General features: G+C 38.0%; 1 protein-coding gene across 8 annotated transcripts in view; it reads right to left on the bottom strand.

The window, feature by feature from the left end:
• LOC129281473 (uncharacterized) overlaps positions 1-25,281 on the bottom strand; it is a 65,131-nt gene that overhangs the window by 18,271 nt on the left and 21,579 nt on the right. For 4 of the 8 annotated variants that reach the window (XM_064115404.1, XM_064115414.1, XM_064115419.1 and 1 more), the window contains 14 exons: positions 24,671-25,003; positions 23,898-24,230; positions 23,109-23,441; positions 22,126-22,458; positions 21,353-21,685; positions 20,564-20,896; positions 19,581-19,913; positions 18,808-19,140; positions 17,807-18,139; positions 17,033-17,365; positions 14,975-15,307; positions 5,928-6,260; positions 4,042-4,365; positions 2,373-2,705 (listed from right to left, as the gene is read on the bottom strand). In XM_064115404.1, coding sequence (XP_063971474.1) covers positions 2,373-2,705; positions 4,042-4,365; positions 5,928-6,260; positions 14,975-15,307; positions 17,033-17,365; positions 17,807-18,139; positions 18,808-19,140; positions 19,581-19,913; positions 20,564-20,896; positions 21,353-21,685; positions 22,126-22,458; positions 23,109-23,441; positions 23,898-24,230; positions 24,671-25,003 — 4,653 coding nt within the window. The remainder of the gene's footprint in view (positions 1-2,372; positions 2,706-4,041; positions 4,366-5,927; positions 6,261-14,974; positions 15,308-17,032; positions 17,366-17,806; positions 18,140-18,807; positions 19,141-19,580; positions 19,914-20,563; positions 20,897-21,352; positions 21,686-22,125; positions 22,459-23,108; positions 23,442-23,897; positions 24,231-24,670; positions 25,004-25,281) is intronic. The other 4 variants (XM_064115409.1, XM_064115424.1, XM_064115430.1 and 1 more) reach the window with 4 other exon arrangements.

Genomic DNA, 25,281 nt, shown 5'->3' with positions numbered 1-25,281 from the left:
AAAACACGAATGGTTCCTTAGTTCTGCTCCCAAATATTAAAAATCCATGTCATTTTCATCATACTCTCTAGATTTGTAGAGGAATATATTCAGAAGACGTTAAAAGATTAAAAATAAGGGGTCCATGTGCTCGTTTTCAAATTATCAGTGTATTGCAAGTTGGCTTGAAATGCGCTGAAAACAAGCAAAAGTCTGATTATACCGTCTAAAATGCGGATGGTTACGTAGTCTTGCTTCCAAACATTGAAAATCCATGTCATTTTCATCATACTCTGCACATAGATACTTTAACACCTGTATATTTCAAATATGCAAAAATTAAAATGGGTCCATGTGTTTGATTTTTTTGCTATAGAGCTTCAAAATTCACCTAAATGGATCTTCTAAACAATTGCGCATTCAAAAGAATTTGGCATTTTTAGACCTCACGAGATCACAACAATAAGTTTAAAGCTCTATTACTAAGTCAAAATCCATGAAAATGTCATCAAATTTCGCATTATAATCAATAATTATATCCTTAAGATGGAAAATCTATCTTTATTGCTATTAATTGTTTGCTCTTTTAAGTCTAACAACACTCTCAGTTCTTAGAAATTGCGCGAAAGATAACAAACACTCAACCTCAAAAATGTGAAATTTTAATAGCAAACTTGAGAAGCAAAAGAAAATTAGATATTACTGCACTTTATTCGAAACCTATGTCATTTTCACCAAACTTTGCAAAGTTGTAGAGGAATGTATACCGAAGAGGTGCAAACATAAAATATAGGTTAACGTGCTTGTTTTCAAACTATCAGCGCTTTTACTAGAGCAAATGTGCTTTTTAAAACACCCGAAATGCCTCAAAAGCTTTGTATCTATGTGAGGAAAAATTCCAAACCACTCTACCATTTTATTCAAACTCGGGGTAATTCGTCATACTTTGGCAGCACTACAGAGTAAAGTATTTTAAAATTGTAGAGGAATTTAACAAAAATGGTCCATGTTTTTTGTTGTTGATAATTCCAGTTTATTAGCTTCATAAAATAACACATCTGATCTGCAGTTAGTGCAGATAAGGAGAAAAACCAGCTCATACCTACAGCTGATTAATCACCTCTTCATCCATTGTGACGTCACTCCCCTATATCTTTGTTTTAATATGGCGTGTCAGATTACACAACTTTGCCCATGTCACAGAATACTCTCTCCCATAACAATGCCTTGTCCAAAGGATTGCAGCGAGGTGGCTTTCTCCAAATAATTCTGCGAAGGCGCAGTCCAACCACGTAAATAATTTGTAATGCTACTTCATCTTTAATGCAGAAAGACCTAGATTGAAACCTGTCAACTACTTAAAGGTTACACACATTATTATAATTTTGATAATAATAATTATAATATTAATAATGAAAATGATGATATGGTCCATTAATAGTTACAAAGAGCATCTACTACAATTGCGTATACTCTACCGAGTGCAATACGTGGTATCATATGAATTACCCCTGCTGTAGCTGAGGAAGTATTCAAGGAATAAATCCTACCAGATACCCAAGGAATAAATCCTACCAGATACCCATTCACCTCGCCTGGGTCAGGTGCAGCACAAAGTGGTTTAATTTCTTTCTGAAGGAAAACATGTAATGGTTGGGATTGAAACCCATGTCCCTCTGATTGAAGGCGGAGAGTCAGAACCAGAACACCACGATGCTCTTGTTATAGACATTTCCCGAGGGTACTGATTACGAATCTGGATGATGTCATTCGTGTAACCTTGATCATTTTCCGCAAATTGGCAAAATCCAATATGGCCGCCAAAATATGCAAATTGCCCATGAAAATCATAAAATTGTCCGCACATTGGCTATGAAATGCTTGAAATTGTGTGGCAGGAATGAAATACTCTCTAAAAAAACATTTTTTGACAAAATAGGCCCTACTTATTTTCCTGATGTTCAAAATGGCTGCTATAGGCGATTGTATACTCTGTTATGTACAATATGAATAGGGAAAACTAATTTTCACAAAAATGAGCACTAAACTGCAAAAAATCGCGATGTATGAACGACGTAATATCAAATCATCATTACTAACGAGATATATCATTTATTATGTCATATATGGGAAAATTGCTGTATTTTGATGTCTAAAATAGCCGCAACAAAGGTCCTTCATAATTTTCATATTGCTTTGAGAAACATTAACAAATTTAAAGCTGATCAAACTACAAGCATGGAGAAAATTAGGAATGACTTTAATAAATTGCTTTACGTTTGAGAACTTTATAATTTTTTTTATCTTAAAACTTGCAATGCTTATAACAGATTATGTCCACTTTTGAACTCAATCACAAATAGATATCTTGGAATCTTGTAAAAAAATCTCACCAGTAGGTGAAGATGTAGTTGTGCTGGTGCATTGTACTCCTGCATCTTCACCGTGCACACAGTTGTGATTGTTTGGACCGTTACTAGGACAAGCGAAGATATCTGTTTCAGTTCCGTCACACTCAACATTATCAAGAATGATGTTACCACTACCTTCTCCAAAGGCAGCATTACTTTGTGCAGACCCTGAATCACCCAGACCAAGGATCTGACACACTACTGTAGCATCAGTATCATCCCACAAATCATCACATACAGTTCCCCACTCTCCATTGTAATAGACTTCCACTCGACCTTCAGTATCTGAGGATCCACCCACAAGACGGATCAATCCTAGTTCAAAGAAGCAAAAGAAATATAATTAGACATGAACTTCTCTTCTTTAAATTGATGCATTATATCTTTAGTTTAATATGGGGTGCCAGATTACACAACTTTGCACATGTCACAGAATAGCCTATTCTCTCCCACAACAATGCCTTGTCCCAAGGAGTGCAGAGAGGTGACATTTTCCAAATAATTTTACAAAGGCGCAGTCCAACCACGTAAATAATTTGTAATGCTCTTTTGTTTTTAATGCTGAAATGCCTAGATTGAAACCTGTCAACTACTTAAAGTTTACGCACATTATTATGATTTTAATATAATGATAATTATAATATTAATAGAGTAAATGATAATATGGTCCATTTATAATTACAAAGAGCATCTACTACAATTGCATATACTCTACTGAGTGTGATACGTGGTATCATATGAATTACCCCTGCTGTAGCTGATGAAGTATTCAAGGAATAACTCCTACCAGATACCCATTCACCTCACCTGGGTCAGGTGCAGTACAAAGTGGTTTAATTTCTTGCTGAAGGAAAACATGTAATGGTTGGGATTCGAACCCATGTCCTTTTGATTGAAGGCGGAGAGTCAGAACAAGAACACCACGATGTCCTTGTTATAGACATTTCCTGTGGGATTCACCTTAATCGTATCTCTGGTCTCAAGCAAGTTAGTAATTTAGCCATCTAATATCAAACAAATCTCCACAGAAGGTGTGTTGCTGCATGAAACTCCTGCATCCTCATCAAGAATGATGCTAACACTACCTTCTCCAAAGGCAGCATTACTTCGTGCAGACCCTGAATCACCCAGACCAAGGATCTGACACACTACTGTAGCATCGGTATCATCCCACAAATCATCACATACAGTTCCCCACTCTTCACCGTAATAGACTTCCACTCGACCTTCATTATCTGATGAGCCATCAACAAGACGCATCAATCCTATAGTTATAACAAAAAATTGACATGAACTTCTCTCCTTTACATTGATGCACTACACTTTAATATGGGGTTTCAGATTAAACAACTTTGCCCATGACACAGAATCTTCTATCCCGTAACAATGCCTCGTCTCGAGGAGTGCAGAGAGGTGGCTTTCTATGAATAATTCTGCAAAGACGCATTCCATCTGTATATAATTTATAAAAACAGCATTTTTTTTTTAAATGCAGAAAGATCTTGATTCAAACCCGCAAGTCACTTCAAGGTTGCACCCATGTAAGGAATGACTATAACTCTGTAACCAATTCTTGTGGGATTCACCTTAATCATATCTCTGGTCTCAAGCAATTTAGTACTTTAGCCATTTAATATCAAACAAAACTCACCAGAAGGTGTGTTGCTGCATGAAACTCCTGCATCCTCAAAGTGACCACAGTTGTAAATATTTGGTCCACTATGAGGACAAGCAAAGAGATCTGTTTCAGTTCCGTCACACTGAACTTCGTTAAGAATGATGCTTCCACTACCTCCTCCAAAGTAGGCAGCAGAATAAGCAGTACCAATATCACCCAGACCAAGGAACTGACAAACAACTGTAGCATCAGTATCATCCCAGAAATCGTCACATACAGTTCCCCATTCACCGTTGTATTGGACTTCCACTCTGCCTTCGGTCTCTGATAAGCCACCCACAAGACGGATCGATCCTACTTCAAAGAAGCAAAAATATAATTAGACATAAACTTCTCTCCTTTAAATTGATGCATTATATAGTCTTAGGTTTAATATGGGGTTTCAGATTACACAACTTTGCCCATGACACAGAATCTTCTTTCCGGTCGCAATGCATCGTCCCAAGGAGTGCAGAGAGGTAGCTTTCTCCAAATGACATGACTCTGCAAAGACCCAGTCCATCCGCATGAATTACTAGAGATGCTCGGCGGGTCGCACGGCCGAGCATAATCCCCAAAGCCATCGCATCATCCATCATTGCGAAATAGAGAGCTCACACAGACATTTGACAAATAAATACAATTATCATGGCAACAATGACCCTGCCCACATTTTGCCTGTAGGTATCAAATTTGATGACAATAATATGACGCAGCAGCGTGACCGTGCAGAACCTTAAGTATTGTCCAGTAGAACCTGTTGCCTGTTGGAGAATACAATTATAGAGTAATCTGGATATATTTTGTAAACCTAACCCTAAGACCCCCCCCCCACCAAAATGATAGGCATCCTCGCTTTACCTTCTAATATTGCTTCTGTGTGCCAACTGCTATGACAAACTTTCTATATGGGAACAGCATGGTATTATGATACATGTACCTTGGAATGAAGTATGAAGCATGATACATTGCATTGTCATAGTTATTGGTAACACTCACTTGGATTGTTACCATGGCAATAAAGACCCCCCACAAAAATAATAGGCATCTTCGCGTTACCTTTTAATATTGTTTCTGTGTGCCAACTGTTATGACAAACTGCAGAAGTCACAGGTTTTACCAAATTTTCCACAAAAATATTTTTACCATGGCAACCATGTCTCCGCCCACACCAAAATCAATAGGTGGCTTTGCTTAATGGACCTTCATCTCGCATTTGAAGATGATCGGAGAACAAATGCAGCTGGTAGAGCGCTCACAAGGACATCTCTGCTATTTCCACATAAACTCTTGTTACCATGGCAACGATGTCTCCGCCCACACCAAAATCAACAGGCGGCTTTGCTTTACCATGATAAACCTTCATACCACATTTGAAGATGATTGGAGAAGAAATGAGGCTGGTAGAGCGCTCACAAGACATCTCTGCTATTTTCACAAAAACTCTTGTTACCATGGCAACAATTTCTCCGCCCAAACTAAAATCAATAGGTGGCTTTGCTATACTATACTCGACCTTCATGTCAAATTTGAAGATGATCGGAGAAGAAATGCAGCTGGCAGAGGACTCAGAAGGAAATATCTTCGGCGGCGGATGAGGCCGAATCCATAGTATCTTCAAAACTCTGTTCCGGGGATAGAATTGATAACAGCTTTCTTTTTTGTATTGAAGAAACCTGTAAATCACTTCAAGACTGCACATATTTCTTTAGTTAGTGAAACTGATGGTGAAACTGGTGGTGGTGTCTCACGTTTTAATAATTTGCTTTACGTTTGAGAACTTTATATCTTAAAAACTTGCAAGGAATATAACAAATGATGTCTACTTTGGAACTCAATCACAATTAGATATCTTGGAATCTTGTTTAAAAAAAACTCACCAGTAGGTGAAGATGTAGTTGTGCTGGTGCATTGAACTCCTGCATCCTCACTGTGACCACAGTTGTGATTATTTGGACCATTACTAGGACAAGCAAAGATATCTGTTTCAGTTCCGTCACACTGAACATTGTCTAGAATGATGCTTCCACTACCTTCTCCAAAGGCAGCAAAACTTATGGGAATCCCTAAATCACCTAGACCAAGGATTTGACACACCACTGTAGCATCCGATTCATCCCACAAATCATCACATACAGTTCCCCACTCTCCATTGTAATAGACTTCCACTCGACCTTCAGTATCAGAAGAGCCACCCACAAGACGTATCGATTCTGAAAAAAAGTAAAGGAAAGAGGAATGCAAATTCATTTCACCTCTGACTCAATCCTTTGAATTTCTTCTTTGTATCACTGAGAATGCGCATTATAATATCAAAGCAGCCTTTTCTCGTATACTCTATCCCACTGAGGGTGTATCTGCATCCTTGAATGAAATGTCGATATCAAGATTACATAAAATCGAGACTGCATGCATATTTTTGTGGCAAAAGGCAGTCAAAGAATCATCCAGACCAAGGATCGAACACACTACTGTATTTCATATCTAAATAGATTTCCACTTGGACTTGTGACTCTGTCAAAGCAATCTGTCAGATATTTCTTTAATTTATGGCTTTCAGTATGGATAAATTTTTACCCTTGGTTACCTTTAATAGTTTGGTGATTGCGAAACAAGTGCTGAAATTGTACAATGTATACAAGTGATAAAAATTGTTTTATCTGAGAGCCTCAACTTGAAAATTGGAAGACTTGAAGCCCTTCATAATTTTCTATGTTTTTGAAAAATATCCAGAATTTGAAAAGTAGTCAAAATTCAAAAGATCATGTAGGAACCTAGGAATGAAATTTGATATTTTGTTGACAGTTAAGAACTTTATATCTTTTATATCTAAAAAAAAATTGCACTGTTTATAACAATGGCGCTACTTTGGAGCTTCATATCAATTGAGTATATGAACAAAATAACCACCAAAGTCCATCTCTTGCCCAAATTGAGTTATACACGAACCAATCTTGTGTGCAATTTATATCCTGGAATTTCACCCAAAAGTGCCCAAATGAATGAAAACATGACAAAATCCTCAGTAAACACACACAAAAATCATTCGCTTATTCTTGATTTACTCAAAGTTGTTATTATATTAAAACATTAAATTAGATATCATAGCCTCCAATTACAAAAACAAGGCATAAGCGATGTTGTGTATCGCCCACTTGTGAAAGTTACCAGAAATATTGTGATTTGCTAGGGCATGCAACAGAATTGTATCAAAAAATAACTGGGATGGAATTAGTCATAAAAGTCTTGCATGTAAACTTTAATGTTGACCTCAAAATTACCTTTGACCTTAATACCATGTGACCTCTGAACACAATAACATGCAGGTCTCCGAGTCCTAAGTACAGCTAGAACCCAAGTTTGGTTCAAAGTGACTTACGGTTGCGGAGTTATGTCATAACAATAACCTCAAAATTACCTCTGACCTTACCATGTGACCTCTGACTGCGCCATTATATGCAGGTCTCCTATAACTACATCTACAACCCAAGTCTGGAAGAAAAATGAATTACGGTTGCGGAGTTATGTGTAATGCGAGAGTCTTGCATGTAAACTTTAACGTTGACCTCAAAATGGCCTTTGACCTTGTTACAAGTCATGTCTATCTATGCCATTGACCCAAATATTTTGTCTTGGTCATGAATCTTTCCTTTTGTCCAGAGTTATGCAGTGCAGTTGGCTATTAGCACTTTTTCATTTGTGTGTTTCATACCTTGCATAACTCGGTGTTAGGCAGCTTTAAATAAACTCTCTTGCAAGTTCTAAATTATGATCCCTATTCAATGCTAGGATGGTTCAGATAATTTTCTTGCAAGGTTTTTGTTATGAGCAGGTGAATGCAATATTTAAGTAGCTTGGGTTTAGATTGGAATTCTGATATGGGAGGAACCCTAGTTAGAATTGATAGTTGTCACTTTAAGCTTAGGAATCGGACAGGCAAGACCTCCGAGTTCTCTCTAAGAGCAGCCGCATCAGCTAGCCTGCTAGGGTTTGGTAGCATGAGCTAGGCCGACAGGGTCGGGCGACGACAGCATGTTTAGGCTGTACATCTAGGAACAAGGCGTGGCAGTTTCTTATATTTTTCTAGCTATACTGCACCACATTTGTCTGTACTGGACATTAGCTGCTCCGGTCTTCCAAGCTTTCTTGTCACCAGTTAAACTGTAAGTGAATTGGAATTGTTACTTCTTTATAATAGTTTTATTAGGTAAATTGTTGAGAGATATTTATGAAGAAAGAAATCAAGTTTTTGGCTACATTGCAATCATTCAAATCATTAATGATTGATTTGAATTTGTAGTATTACATGTGTATGCTTTCCATTAAGTGGATTAAGAGTTTATAGATATCTAAAAGGTCATTTGACTTGAAGCTGAGGTATATTATTGCAAACATGTTAAAGAATATATTCTTACAAGTTTGAATATTGTAAGTTTGATTATTACTCTTAATTGTCAAAGATATTAATTGTTCTTTTTCCAAAGTGGATGTTGCTTGGTATTAACTTTTGCTTGTCATGATGTAACTAGAAATCAGAAATTGTTTTATCATGTTTATGGAAATAGCATGAGGCTGAATATTCTTGATTGTTCTTGTGATATATAAGATATTTATAGTATAAATGTGAAGCTTATGTTTTGTTAGGGATAGGTAGTTTTTATGCCTTGGTATTTTATTATCTGTAGATGGCGTTGGTCCGTCAACGTTGATGTCGACAGTTTTAAGGACGACGTTATGATGTCCATTGAGTGAAGGCGTTTCTCAAGCATAGAGGTGTAAACCCGATGTAAACTACAGTATGATGTAAAGTCTACACTAGTCAGGTTGAGTCAGTCAAGGCGAACGTCGAAGGACTTCGGCCATGTTAGACGGTCAACGAATAAATTCCAATATTCCCAAGAAGTTCTTCAGATCAGGTTACACATTTTAAAGAAATGAAGATATAGAAATAAAAGAACTTTAAGCAGTAACACAGTAAACTGTTTGGTTATATTTAGATATATTGATCATTTATATAATGAATTGATCAGGAATAGTTAATGGTTGCATTACTGGATTGTATTGCAAGGTAGGATCTCCGTTGAATTTGTTGATCATTTTATATTGAATACTTTTCCATATTTTATGTTTTGAAGTAACGTAGTTGTTGTTCCAAGGAACACCTGAACTTGAAGATTGAAATTAAATTTAATTTCCTTAAAATATTGTCTCCATTGTTACTTTGTCTGAGTTCTGTATTTAAGAAGTTGCCATTGGACCAACAAGTCATCACACCCTCCCCATGGCTGTGACATTTGGGGGCTTGTCCGGGAGACAACTGATTAAATACAATAGTTCTCAGTCATTGTTCATTTTAATGTATGTTATTTTCTGACCTCTCGCATATCAGATTTTGTCATTTTACAGGAAGTCTTGGAACAGTTACGTGACAGTACAGACAAGTTGTTTTGGTCTTCTCATTGTAGGTTTTTGCTCTGCCCTAGAGAGATTGCGTAATTGCTTAATTGCTGCGCATTTATAGTAAAGTGTTGGTACTTGGGTCTTGAACCTTTGTTAGGCATGGATCTTACAAAACAATTGTTAAATTTAGGTAAGGAGTTAGGTCTCTCAGGACAGGGATTGTTAGAGTTTGTTGACAGTAAGGGAAAGCTAGCTAGAGAAGAAAGAGTTAGAGTAAGGGAGGATAAACAAAGAGAATTAGAAATTCTAGAGAAACAAATCGCCTTAGAAAATGTCAGGAAAGAGAATGCATCTCTTACCGGAGACAGAGAGTCACGCCATAGTTTAACGAAACCCCCTAAGTTGCCCCATTTCGTAGAGGGCAAGGACAATATAGATGCATATTTGGAACGCTTTGAGCGATATGCTACCACTCAAGGATGGCCAAGTGCGACTTGGGCTATCAATTTGGGCGCTCTGTTACAAGGAAAAGCCTTATAAGTATACAGTAGGCTAGGTTTAGATGAGGCCCATGATTATCCTTTATTAAAGGAAGCTTTGTTAAGGAGATTTCAGTTGTCTGCAATTGATTTTCAGAAAAAGTTTTAAACTGCAGAACCAGAGGCTGATGAGTCAGCACGGCAGTATGTAGTGAGACTAGAGCATTACTTTGATAGGTGGCTAGATCTAACAGGAACTGATAGGACTTATGATGATTTAAAGGCTTGATAGTTTGGCAACAATTACTAGATCGGTGTGGTCCAGGCATGTCAGTGTTCTTGAAAGAACGTACCCCTAAGTCGGTTAAGGAAGTAACAGATTTGGCGGAAGTATATGTTGCCGCACATGGAGGTCAGTTTAGGGTCCCAAAGCATAATCATAGGCATAGTGTTGGTAGTAATAGACCAGCAGATTATCATAAGGAGAAAATAGGTTTGCAGAAACCTGTTACTAATCCTAGTACCAAATATAGGAAACAAATGGGACCCTGCTTTGTATGTGGTAAGAAAGGGCACCTACATGTAGCTAAGGACTGTTGGAGTAAGAATAAGTCCCAGGCAAGTGTAGGTCTTATAGATAAGGAATCTAAGAACCCAAATCGTCATAAAGGACGTAAGGACAAACGGGATGAGGAGAGAACTAAAGGGAACAATGAATGTGCTTCTTGTCCAATTCATTCCTCTTCTGCTCAGGACAGTGAAACTGAGCAAGGATTGTTTCTAGTTACAGCATCGATGGAGCAATTAAAGAGACGCGCTGCGAATAATAAAGCTAGAAAGTGCTTGTAAATGTGCGCATCATGTAAGGAAAAGTTGCGCTCACGTATGAAATACGTGTATGACGGCAGCGTATGGTCTCATAAAGCTACAGTGCTTTGCGATACTGGTTGCTCAGGTGTTGTAGTTAAAAGGTCTTTGGTGAAGTCTAGCCAAATGACAGGTAAGACTAGGTTGTGTATCTTGATAGATGGTACTCTTCGTAGGTATCCCACCGCGAAAGTTCACATACACACTCTGTTCTTTTCTGGAGATGTGGAAGCCCTTTGTATGAAGTCCCCAGTCTTTGATATAATTCTAGGGAATATAGATAATGTACTACCACCAGGGGGTAGTCATGATTCAGGGAGACTTAAAGCAAGGGTAGACATCGCTACACAAACTGAAGAGTCAGATGATAGTAGTATCAGTAGAGATGATTTAGTCAATCCTAAATCGAAAGTAAATGTAGCTACAAAAACCGATGTTTCTACTGGAAGTGAAGATGCTACATTTGTAGGAATGGCGATGCAAACCCGTGCACAGAGTAAGGAAGGTAAGAAAACCCCTAGGGCTCTTATGGTTCCTTTGCCCATTCGAAATATGTCCCCAGATGACATAAGGAAAGCTCAAGAGGATGACAAAACACTAGATAAGTTTAGCTCATATGCCAAGTCTGGGCTCGATAGAAGTAGAAGTGATTCATATTGTTTCATAGAAAATGGATTACTGTATCGGAAATTTGAACCAAAAAGTGTAATACAGGGTAATGCAGTAACCCAACTTGTCGTGCCCCAAGTGAACCGTAAACTGGTGATGAAATTAGCCCACGAAGGACTGATGGGAGGTCATCAAGGAGGTAAGAAAACTTGAGATAAAGTGTTATCAAATTTCTATTGGCCAGGAGTGAATTCTGATGTCACCAGATTGTGCCAGTCTTGTGATGTCTGTCAGAGGACAATTCCGAGAGGTAGGGTACCCCGTGTCCCCTTAGGTAAGATGCATGTCATAGATGTACCCTTTAAACGGGTAGCTATCGATTTAGTGGGCCCCATTCAACCTGTCACCGCATGTAAGAATAGATATATCCTTACAGTTGTAGATTGTGCAACAAGATATCCTGAATCAGTGGCTTTGCCGAATATTGAGACAGTTACCGTGGCAGAAGCACTTGTAGATATATTTGCGCAAGTTGGTATGCCAAGCGAGATTTTATCTGATCAAGGCGCTCTATTTACGTCTAGTCTCTTTTGCGAGGTCAGTCGGCTACTTTCCATTAGGCACCTCACTACCACGCCATACCATCCGGCTTGCAATGGCTTGGTAGAGCGCTTCAATGGAACGCTTAAGCAGATCCTGCGTAGGATATGTGCAGATCGCCCATCCGATTGGGACCGCTATCTTGCATCTGTCTTGTTTGCATATCGCGAGGTTCCTCAGTCTTCTATGGGATTTTCCCCCATTTGAGCTCATATATGGGCGCAGTGAGAGAGGGCCCCTATCAATATTGAAAGAACTTTGGTCAGGTCAGTTACCTAATCATGAAGTTAAGACAGAGTATCAGGATACTGTTGATCTTAGAGAACGTCTTGGGCATGTCACTAGAATGGACGACGGCCGTATTCCGAAAGACATATTGTACGGAGAGCTAGCGACCGGGACCAGGGCTGTTGGAAGACCTGTCCTCCGCTTCAAGGATGTGTGCAAGAGGGATATGAAGACCAGTGAAATCAACACTACAAACTGGGAAGCCCTAGCTGCAGATCGCCCCAAATGGAGACATGCTGTGAAGATGGGCATCCAAAGGAGCGAACAGAGAAGAGTAGAACAATGGGAGGAGAAAAGACAAGAAAGACAACTAAGACGACAGTTAGCCATGGCTCCAACAGCTCAGCCACAAGTGAAATTTGTATGCAGCAACTGCAACAAGACCTGCCTCTCAAGGATTGGACTATTTAGCCATCGCAAGAGCTGCACTTTATGAATAAGGAACTAAAAGGAAACTACCAGCGCAAACTCTATTGTCTCTCGAGACAGACATATGCCAATGGGGAGAGAACGTCTAGAGATGACACTAGATGCAGCTCAACAGGAACTTAGAAAGTCAGTGGCTAAGAGTACCAAGTACTACAATAGAAAGAGTAGAGATAGACAATTTAGGCCAGGTGATAAGGCACTTATTATATTACTTATTATAAATTACTGCTCCAATGGAAGGGACCATTTAGTGTCGTTCATAAACTAAGTGATCAGGACTATAGACTAGATGTAAATGGAACAATGAAGACATTCCATGCCAATATGTTTAAGAAATACATAGAAAGAGAAGTAGATGTAAGTCAGGAAGAGGCTGAGTCAAATATTGAGTCTAATCTAGAAATTGGTGCACAGGCTACCATTGTAGATGAAAGTGAATTTAGAGTAGGATCAGGACAGGAAATGTCTCATGTCATAGACTCTGAACCAATATTCCATAAACTTGGTATCCAACTTCCGGTCTTTGAACCAACAGAAACGATTAAGGATGTTTCGTTAAGTGCCGATAAGAATAGGGAACAATTAGGACAGGTAAAGTCCCTTCTGACTAGCTTTCAAGATGTTCTGACCGATGTCCCAGGGAGGACAAACTTAGGAGAGCATTCGGTGAAGCTCACCTCTCCTGACCCAATTAGGCAGAGACCATATATCCTGTGCCTCATTCCATGAAAAATGTAATTGTGGAAGAAAAACAAAATATGATCAGAATGGGTGTTATAGAACCATCAGACTCACCCTATTCATCCCCCATAGTTCTAGTAAGGAAGTCTGATGGAAGTAATCGGTTTTGTATTGACTTTCGCCTACTTAACCGTATTACAGTCTTTGATGCGGAACCATTACCCAATCCAGATTAGATATTTGCTTATCTCTCAGGATCCAAGTTCTTCTCCAAGCTGGATTTGTTGAAGGGCTATTGGCAAATACCACTTTCGCAAGAGGCGAAGGAGAAGACTGCATTTCGAAGTCCCAATGGACTTTATCAATTTCGTGTTATGCCATTCGGGCTAGTGAACGTTCCCGCGACTTTTAGTAGGGTCATGTGTGCGCTTTTGCAAGGGATGTCCAATGTTCATAACTATCTTGATGACGTACTTATTCACACGAGTACTTGGGAAGAGCATCTGCAAGTTCTGCATGAACTATTTGCTAGGCTAAGGACTGCAGGTCTTACAGCTAGACCTAGCAAATGTCAGATAGCTTGTAAACAAGTAGATTTTCTAGGACATGTAGTAGAAGAGGCCAAGTTGAAACCTCAACAAGACAAGGTAGAGAAAATTCTTACTGCCCCTAGACCCGAAACCAAGAAGGAAATGAGATCCTTCATTGGACTTGCAAGCTACTACCGCAAGTTCATACCTGCCTTTGCATCTATTGCAGCTCCGCTAACAAATCAGACCAAAAATCGTAAGCCAAACAAGCTTACTTGGGGAGAACAGGAGGAAGAAGCCTTCCAGAAGTTAAAGGCGTGCCTTAATTAGTTCAGCCCCTATCCTTAATTTGCCAGATCTAGATAAACCTTTCATTTTGCGTACAGACGCATCATCAACAGGAGTAAGTGCAGTGTTGCTACAAGAATATGATGATGATAAGTACCCTGTAGCCTATGCGAGTAGAAAGCTTTTACCCCGTAAACAGGCATATTCTACCATAGAGAGGGAATGTTTAGCTTTAGTTTGGGGAATTGGCAAATTCCAAGTGTATCTAGAAGGCAAGGAGTTTCTCATAGAGACTGATCATCGTCCACTCTCTTATCTCAACCAGGCTATATAAGTGTACGAATAGTCGAGTAATGAGGTAGGCCTTGTCACTTCAACCATTCAGATTTAGGATCGAAGCAATCCGAGGCTCTGAAAATGTTGGAGCAGATTTTCTAAGCAGAATAGCCAGATAAATTAAACTGGACAGGCAAAATTTGTTATTTCGTTGAATTTTCTATCCAGATAGGATATATGTAATTTTCTCAACAAGGTGTCGAAAATATGTGCTTTAATAGTAGATGTAATTGGATTGAACATTATCAAAACTTTAGGCATATATACTGTATAATACTGTATACATCTACCATCCAAGTTAGTTTGGTTGAAAGTGACTAAGGGTTGCGGAGTTATGTGTCATAATGTTTGTGACGGACGGACGACATTTGGATCACTTAGTCTCACCTTCACCTCTGCTGGGTGAGAAAACAAACTCACCAGTAGGTGGAGATCTAGTTGTGCTGTTGCATACAACTCCTGCATCCTCAATGTGGCGACAGTTGTGATTGTTTGGACCGTTACTAGGACAAGCAAATAGATCTGTTTCAGTTCCGTCACATTCAACGTTGTCAAGAATGATGCTTCCACTACCTTCTCCAAAGGCAGCAAAACTAAGGGCAATCCCTGAATCACCCAGACCAAGGATTTGACAAACTACTGTAGCATCAGTGTCATCCCACAAATCATCACATACAGTTCCCCACTCTCCACCGTAATAGACTTCCACTCGACCTTGAGAATCTGATGCGCCATCCACAAGACGGATCGATTCTGAAAATAGCAAAGGAAAGAACAAATGTAAATTAATTTCACCTATGATTCTATCCTTTTAAAGTTTTCTTTCAATTACGAAGTGTCATTCTGAAAATAGCAAAGGAAAGAACAAATGTAAATTAATTTCACCTATGATTCTATCCTTTTAAAGTTTTCTTTCAATTACGAAGTGTCATTCTGAAAATAGCAAAGGAAAGAACAAATGTAAATTAATTTCACCTATGATTCTATCCTTTTAAAGTTTTCTTTCAATTACGAAGTGTCATTCTGAAAATAGCAAAGGAAAGAACAAATGTAAATTAATTTCACCTATGATTCTATCCTTTTAAAGTTTTCTTTCAATTACGAAGTGTCATTCTGAAAATAGCAAAGGAAAGAACAAATGTAAATTAATTTCACCTATGATTCTATCCTTTTAAAGTTTTCTTTCAATTACGAAGTGTCCATTATTATAAAGAAGTGGTCACTTCATGCAAATTTTCCCTACTCACTATATGTTCGAAACCTCTATTCTGATATTAAGCCAAGATCAATATCACATTAATGGCAAAATAGAGTCCCAGAACCACTGTAAGCTATATTTTAATGGACTTCCACTTGGCCTTGGTACTCATGATAGAGCCACCCACAATACGGAAGGATTCTGACAATTATGCTCAAGCAAGAGTTTTATGTAGCTGATCTGTCAAGAATTGTTTTAGTTCATGAATATGATTCACAAGCATTTTCATGTATCCAATTACCATTAATATCATTCAGTTAAAGGTCAAGTCCTCCTCAGAAAAATGTTGATTTGAATCAATAGGGAAAAATCAGCCAAGCATAATGCCGCATATTTCATCAAAGTCGGATGTAAAATAAGAAAGTTATGACATCTTGAAGTTTCGCTTATTTTTCACAAAATATTATTTGCACAATTTAGTCACATGCAAATGAGAGAGCTAAATGATGTCTCTCTCTCACTCACTCACTCACTCTTTCTTTTGTTTTTTATTGTTGGAATTACACAATATTTCAATTTTTACGGATTTGAAAATAAGGACCAACTTGACTGAACCATAGAATGTTTAACATTGGTAATCATGTTCAGCGAGAAATAAAACTTTGTTTCACAGGACAATGAGGAGAAAGTTAGAATATTTCATATAATAAAATACAAAAGAAATAGTGAGTGATGTCATCAGCTCCCTCATTTCCATACCAACCGGGATGTGCATATAACTGTTTTGTGAAATTAAGCAAAGCTTTAAAATGTCATAGCTTTTTTATTTTATATCCTATTTTGATGAAATTTTCAGTGTTGTGCTTGTTTCATTTTTCTCTTTTTATTCAAATCAACTTTTATTTGGGGTGGACTTGTCCTTTAATTTGCCACCTAGTTTACAATTCAAAAGTTCAGTGATTATGAGCCAAGTGCTGAAATTGTACAATATATACAAGCTATCCAAAAAGTATCTTATCTGAAAGCCTTAACTTGCAAATTGGAAGACTGGAGGTCATTCATAATTTTCAATGATTTTGAGAAACATCAAGAATTTAAGAACTCATCAACCTACATGTGATCATGTAGAAACTCAGGTATGATCTTTGGTATTTGGTTGACATTTGAAAACTTAATTTAACAAAAAAATTGCAATTTTGATATTATTATCGAAAAATATCTTCTTCAGGTCTCCACAACAATTAGATATTATTATAACCTCCTATTAAAGAAGAACTCACCAGCAATCGACGATGTCGTTGTGCTGGTGCATACAACTCCTGCATCCTCACTGTGGCCGCAGTTGTGATTGTTTGGACCGTTACTAGGACAAGCAAAGAGATCTGTTTCAGTTCCGTCACACTGAACATTGTCAAGAATGATGTTTCCACTACCTACTCCAAAGGCAGCATTACTTTGTGCAGTCCCTGAACCACCCAGACCAAGGATCTGACACACCACTGTAGCATCGGTATCATCCCACAAATCATCACATACAGTTCCCCACTCTCCATTGTAATAGACTTCCACTCGACCTTCAGAATCAGATGAGCCACCCACAAGACGGATGGATTCTGAGAATAGCAAAGGAAAGAAGAAATGCATATATTAATGTTGTATATTATAATTATTTTTACGTGATCTTGAGTATGATCATTTTTATATTTTCATATAGTGAAGTATGCAAGCTAGGTTACCTTTAAAAAGTTCAGTGATTCCCAGGTGCTGAAATTGTACAATGTATACAAGCTATCCAGAATTTGTCTTGTCTGAAATCTTATTGGAAGAGTGAAGGTCCTTCATGATTTTAAAAGTCTTTAAGAAACATCAAGGACTTGAAGGCTGATCAAGCTACAACTGATCATTGAGAAAGTTAGGAAAGATCTTTGATATTTGGTTGACATTTCAGAAATTTGTACCTCAAAGACATAGCCATCTTTATGAAAAATAAGGACTACTCCAGGTCTTCACAACAATTAGTTATCATTATAGCCTTCTATTAAAAAAACACTCACCAGTAGGTGAAGATGTAGTTGTGCTGGTGCATTCTACTCCTGCATCTTCACCGTGCACACAGTTCTCATTGTTTGGACCGTTACTAGGACAAGCAAAGAGATCTGTTTCAGTTCCGTCACACTCAACATTGTCAAGAATGATGCTTCCACTACCTTCTCCAAAGGCGGCATTACTTCGTGCAGTCCCTGAATCACCCAGACCAAGGATTTGACAAACCACTGTAGCATCCGATTCATCCCACAAATCATCACATACAGTTCCCCACTCTCCATCGTAATAGACTTCCACTCGACCTTCAGTATCTGAGGATCCACCCACAAGACGAATTGTTTCTGAAAGTAAAGGAAAGAGGAAATGCAGGATAAATGTATAAAGACACATAAATGGAGACTGTATGCATCTGTAACAAAAGACAGTCCTAGAACCACCTAGACCAACAATCTGACACAAAACTCTAAGCTATATCGATATAGACTCCCACTTGGCCTTGGCATTCATAATAAAGCCACCCACAATACGGATCGATTCCAAGAATATTCAAGCAAAAGTTTTTTGTAGCCGATCTGTCAAGAAATTTTATAGTTCATGAATATGATTCACAAGCATTTTCATGCATCCAAATACCATTTAAACCATTCAGTTAATTTGCCACCTAGGTTACATTTTAAAAGTTCAATGATCCATAAGCCAAGTGCCAAAATTGTACAATGTATACAAGCTATCCAAAAGTATCTTATCTGAAAGACGTAACTTGCAAATTGGAAGACTGGAGGTCATTCATAATTTTCAATGATTTTGAGAAACATCAAGAATTTAAGAACTCATCAACCTACATGTGATCATGTAGAAACTCAGGTATGATCTTTGGTATTTGGTTGACATTTGAGAACTTAATTTAACAAAAAAACTTGCAATTTTGATATCATTATCGAAAAATGTCTTCTTCAGGTCTCCACAACAATTAGATATTATTATAGCCTCCTATGAAAGAAGAACTCACCAGCAGGTGACGCTGTCGTTGTGCTGGTGCATACAACTCCTGCATCCTCACTGTGGCCGCAGTTGTGATTGTTTGGACCATTACTAGGACAAGCAAAGAGATCTGTTTCAGTTCCGTCACACTGAACATTGTCAAGAATGATGTTTCCACTACCTACTCCAAAGGCAGCATTACTTTGTGCAGTCCCTGAACCACCCAGACCAAGGATCTGACACACCACTGTAGCATCGGTATCATCCCACAAATCATCACATACTGTTCCCCACTCTCCATTGTAATAGACTTCCACTCGACCTTCAGAATCAGATGAGCCACCCACAAGACGGATTGATTCTGAGAATAGCAAAGGAAAGAAGAAATGCATATATTAATGTTGTATATTATAATTATTTTTACATGATCTTGAGTATGATCATTTTTATATTTTCATATAGTGAAGTATGCAAGCTAGGTTACCTTTAAAAAGTTCAGTGATTCCCAGGTGCTGAAATTGTACAATGTATACAAGCTATCCAGAATTTGTCTTGTCTGAAATCTTATTGGAAGAGTGAAGGTCCTTCATGATTTTAAAAGTCTTTAAGAAACATCAAGGACTTGAAGGCTGATCAAGCTACAACTGATCATTGAGAAAGTTAGGAAAGATCTTTGCTATTTGGTTGACATTTCAGAAATGTGTACCTCAAAGACATAGCCATCTTTATGAAAAATAAGGACTACTCCAGGTCTTCACAACAATTAGTTATCATTATAGTCTTCTATTAAAAAACACTCACCAGTAGGTGAAGATGTAGTTGTGCTGGTGCATTCTACTCCTGCATCTTCACCGTGCACACAGTTATGATTGTTTGGACCGTTACTAAGACAAGCAAAGAGATCTGTTTCAGTTCCGTCACACTGAACATTGTCAAGAATGATGTTTCCACTACCTTCTCCAAAGGCAGCATTACTTTGTGCAGTCCCTGAACCACCCAGACCAAGGATCTGACACACCACTGTAGCATCGGTATCATCCCACAAATCATCACATACAGTTCCCCACTCTCCATCGTAATAGACTTCCACTCGACCTTCAGTATCTGAGGATCCACCCACAAGACGAATTGTTTCTGAAAGTAAAGGAAAGAGGAAATTCAGAATGAATGTATAAAGACACATAAATGGAGACTGTATGCATCTGTAACAAAAGACAGTCCTAGAACCACCTAGACCAACAATCTGACACAAAACTCTAAGCTATATCGATATAGACTCCCACTTGACCTTGGTATTCATAATAGAGCCACCCACAATACGGATCGATTCAAAGAATATTCGAGCAAAAGTTTTTTGTCGCCGATCTGTCAAGAAATTTTATAGTTCATGAATATGATTCACAAGCATTTTCATGCATCCAAATACCATTTAAACCATTCAGTTAATTTGCCACCTAGGTTTGATCCATAAGCCAAGTGCCGAAATTGTACAATGTATACAAGCTATCCAAAAGTATCTTATCTGAAAGACGTAACTTGCAAATTGGAAGACTGGAGGTCATTCATAATTTTCAATGATTCTGAGAAACATCAAGAATTTAAGAACTCATCAACCTACATGTAATCATGTAGAAACTCAGGAATGATCTTTGGTATTTGGTTGACATTTGAGAACTTAAGTTAACAAAAAAACTTGCAATTTTGATATCATTATCAAAAATATCTTCTTCAGGTCTCCACAACAATTAAATATTATTATAGCCTCCTATTAAAGAAGAACTCACCAGCAGGTGACGATGTCGTTGTGCTGGTGCATACAACTCCTGCATCCTCACTGTGGCCACAGTTGTGATTGTTTGGACCATTACTAGGACAAGCAAAGAGATCTGTTTCAGTTCCGTCACACTGAACATTGTCAAGAATGATGTTTCCACTACCTACTCCAAAGGCAGCATTACTTTGTGCAGTCCCTGAACCACCCAGACCAAGGATCTGACATACCACTGTAGCATCGGTATCATCCCACAAATCATCACATACTGTTCCCCACTCTCCATTGTAATAGACTTCCACTCGACCTTCAGAATCAGATGAGCCACCCACAAGACGGATTGATTCTGAGAATAGCAAAGGAAAGAAGAAATGCATATATTAATGTTGTATATTATAATTATTTTTACATGATCTTGAGTATAATCATTTTTAACTTTTCATATAGTGAAGTATGCAAGCTAGGTTACCTTTAAAAATTTCAGTGATTCCCAGGTGCTGAAATTGTACCATGTATACAAGCTATCCAAGAGTATCTTATCTGAAAGACGTAACTTGCAAATTGGAAGACTGGAGGTCATTCATAATTTTCAATGATTTTGAGAAACATCAAGAATTTAAGAACTCATCAACCTACATGTAATCATGTAAAAACTCAGGTATGATCTTTGTTATTTGGTTGACATTTGAGAACTTAATTTAACAAAAAAACTTGCAATTTTGATATCATTATCAAAAATATCTTCTTCAGGTCTCCACAACAATTAAATATTATTATAGCCTCCTATTAAAGAAGAACTCACCAGCAGGTGACGATGTCGTTGTGCTGGTGCATACAACTCCTGCATCCTCACTGTGGCCGCAGTTGTGATTGTTTGGACCATTACTAGGACAAGCAAAGATATCTGTTTCAGTTCCGTCACACTGAACATTGTCAAGAATGATGTTTCCACTACCTACTCCAAAGGCAGCATTACTTTGTGCAGTCCCTGAACCACCCAGACCAAGGATCTGACACACCACTGTAGCATCGGTATCATCCCACAAATCATCACATACTGTTCCCCACTCTCCATTGTAATAGACTTCCACTCGACCTTCAGAATCAGATGAGCCACCCACAAGACGGATTGATTCTGAGAATAGCAAAGGAAAGAAGAAATGCATATATTAATGTTGTATATTATAATTATTTTTACATGATCTTGAGTATGATCATTTTTATATTTTCATATAGTGAAGTATGCAAGCTAGGTTACCTTTAAAAAGTTCAGTGATTCCCAGGTGCTGAAATTGTACAATGTATACAAGCTATCCAGAATTTGTCTTGTCTGAAATCTTATTGGAAGAGTGAAGGTCCTTCATGATTTTAAAAGTCTTTAAGAAACATCAAGGACTTGAAGGCTGATCAAGCTACAACTGATCATTGAGAAAGTTAGGAAAGATCTTTGCTATTTGGTTGACATTTCAGAAATGTGTACCTCAAAGACATAGCCATCTTTATGAAAAATAAGGACTACTCCAGGTCTTCACAACAATTAGTTATCATTATAGTCTTCTATTAAAAAACACTCACCAGTAGGTGAAGATGTAGTTGTGCTGGTGCATTCTACTCCTGCATCTTCACCGTGCACACAGTTATGATTGTTTGGACCGTTACTAAGACAAGCAAAGAGATCTGTTTCAGTTCCGTCACACTGAACATTGTCAAGAATGATGTTTCCACTACCTTCTCCAAAGGCAGCATTACTTTGTGCAGTCCCTGAACCACCCAGACCAAGGATCTGACACACCACTGTAGCATCGGTATCATCCCACAAATCATCACATACAGTTCCCCACTCTCCATCGTAATAGACTTCCACTCGACCTTCAGTATCTGAGGATCCACCCACAAGACGAATTGTTTCTGAAAGTAAAGGAAAGAGGAAATTCAGAATGAATGTATAAAGACACATAAATGGAGACTGTATGCATCTGTAACAAAAGACAGTCCTAGAACCACCTAGACCAACAATCTGACACAAAACTCTAAGCTATATCGATATAGACTCCCACTTGGCCTTGGTATTCATAATAGAGCCACCCACAATACGGATCGATTCAAAGAATATTCGAGCAAAAGTTTTTTGTCGCCGATCTGTCAAGAAATTTTATAGTTCATGAATATGATTCACAAGCATTTTCATGCATCCAAATACCATTTAAACCATTCAGTTAATTTGCCACCTAGGTTTGATCCATAAGCCAAGTGCCGAAATTGTACAATGTATACAAGCTATCCAGATATATCTTATCTGAAAGACGTAACTTGCAAATTGGAAGACTGGAGGTCATTCATAATTTTCAATGATTCTGAGAAACATCAAGAATTTAAGAACTCATCAACCTACATGTAATCATGTAGAAACTCAGGAATGATCTTTGGTATTTGGTTGACATTTGAGAACTTAAGTTAACAAAAAAACTTGCAATTTTGATATCATTATCAAAAATATCTTCTTCAGGTCTCCACAACAATTAAATATTATTATAGCCTCCTATTAAAGAAGAACTCACCAGCAGGTGACGATGTCGTTGTGCTGGTGCATACAACTCCTGCATCCTCACTGTGGCCACAGTTGTGATTGTTTGGACCATTACTAGGACAAGCAAAGAGATCTGTTTCAGTTCCGTCACACTGAACATTGTCAAGAATGATGTTTCCACTACCTACTCCAAAGGCAGCATTACTTTGTGCAGTCCCTGAACCACCCAGACCAAGGATCTGACACACCACTGTAGCATCGGTATCATCCCACAAATCATCACATACTGTTCCCCACTCTCCATTGTAATAGACTTCCACTCGACCTTCAGAATCAGATGAGCCACCCACAAGACGGATTGATTCTGAGAATAGCAAAGGAAAGAAGAAATGCATATATTAATGTTGTATATTATAATTATTTTTACATGATCTTGAGTATAATCATTTTTAACTTTTCATATAGTGAAGTATGCAAGCTAGGTTACCTTTAAAAATTTCAGTGATTCCCAGGTGCTGAAATTGTACCATGTATACAAGCTATCCAAGAGTATCTTATCTGAAAGACGTAACTTGCAAATTGGAAGACTGGAGGTCATTCATAATTTTCAATGATTTTGAGAAACATCAAGAATTTAAGAACTCATCAACCTACATGTAATCATGTAGAAACTCAGGTATGATCTTTGTTATTTGGTTGACATTTGAGAACTTAATTTAACAAAAAAACTTGCAATTTTGATATCATTATCAAAAATATCTTCTTCAGGTCTCCACAACAATTAAATATTATTATAGCCTCCTATTAAAGAAGAACTCACCAGCAGGTGACGATGTCGTTGTGCTGGTGCATACAACTCCTGCATCCTCACTGTGGCCGCAGTTGTGATTGTTTGGACCATTACTAGGACAAGCAAAGAGATCTGTTTCAGTTCCGTCACACTGAACATTGTCAAGAATGATGTTTCCACTACCTACTCCAAAGGCAGCATTACTTTGTGCAGTCCCTGAACCACCCAGACCAAGGATCTGACACACCACTGTAGCATCGGTATCATCCCACAAATCATCACATACTGTTCCCCACTCTCCATTGTAATAGACTTCCACTCGACCTTCAGAATCAGATGAGCCACCCACAAGACGGATTGATTCTGAGAATAGCAAAGGAAAGAAGAAATGCATGTATTAATGTTGTATATTATAATTATTTTTACATGATCTTGAGTATGATCATTTTTATCTTTTCATATAGTGAAGTATGCAAGCTAGGTTACCTTTAAAAAGTTCAGTGATTCCCAGGTGCTGAAATTGTACAATGTATACAAGCTATCAAGAATTTGTCTTGTCTGAAATCTTATTGGAAGAGTGAAGGTCCTTCATGATTTTAAAAGTCTTTAAGAAACATCAAGGACTTGAAGGCTGATCAAGCTACAACTGATCATTGAGAAAGCTAGGAATGATCTTTGATATTTGGTTGACATTTCAGAAATTTGTACCTCAAAAACATAGCCATCTTTATGAAAAATAAGGACTACTCCAGGTCTTCACAACAATTAGTTATCATTATAGCCTTCTATTAAAAAACACTCACCAGTAGGTGAAGATGTTGTTGTGCTGGTGCATTCTACTCCTGCATCTTCACTGTGGCCACAGTTATGATTGTTTGGACCATTACTAGGACAAGCAAAGAGATCTGTTTCAGTTCCGTCACACTGAACATTGTCAAGAATGATGTTTCCACTACCTTCTCCAAAGGCAGCATTACTTCGTGCAGTCCCTGAATCACCTAGACCAAGGATTTGACAAACCACTGTAGCATCCGATTCATCCCACAAATCATCACATACAGTTCCCCACTCTCCATCGTAATAGACTTCCACTCGACCTTCAGTATCTGAGGATCCACCCACAAGACGAATTGTTTCTGAAAGTAAAGGAAAGATGAAATTCAGAATGAATGTATAAAGACACATAAATGGAGACTGTATACATCTGTAACAAAAGACAGTCCTAGAACCACCTAGACCAACAATCTGACACAAAACTCTAAGCTATATCGATATAGACTCCCACTTGGCCTTGGTATTCATAATAGAGCCACCCATAATACGGATCGATTCCAAGAATATTCGAGCAAAAGTTTTTTTGTAGCCGATCTGTCAAAAAATTTTATATTTCATGAATATGATTCACAAGCATTTT

The sequence above is a fragment of the Lytechinus pictus genome, chromosome 2 (assembly GCF_037042905.1).
Source record: "Lytechinus pictus isolate F3 Inbred chromosome 2, Lp3.0, whole genome shotgun sequence".
In the NCBI taxonomy this organism is placed as follows: domain Eukaryota; kingdom Metazoa; phylum Echinodermata; class Echinoidea; order Temnopleuroida; family Toxopneustidae; genus Lytechinus; species Lytechinus pictus.
This window is presented reverse-complemented; position numbering and strand designations above follow the sequence as displayed.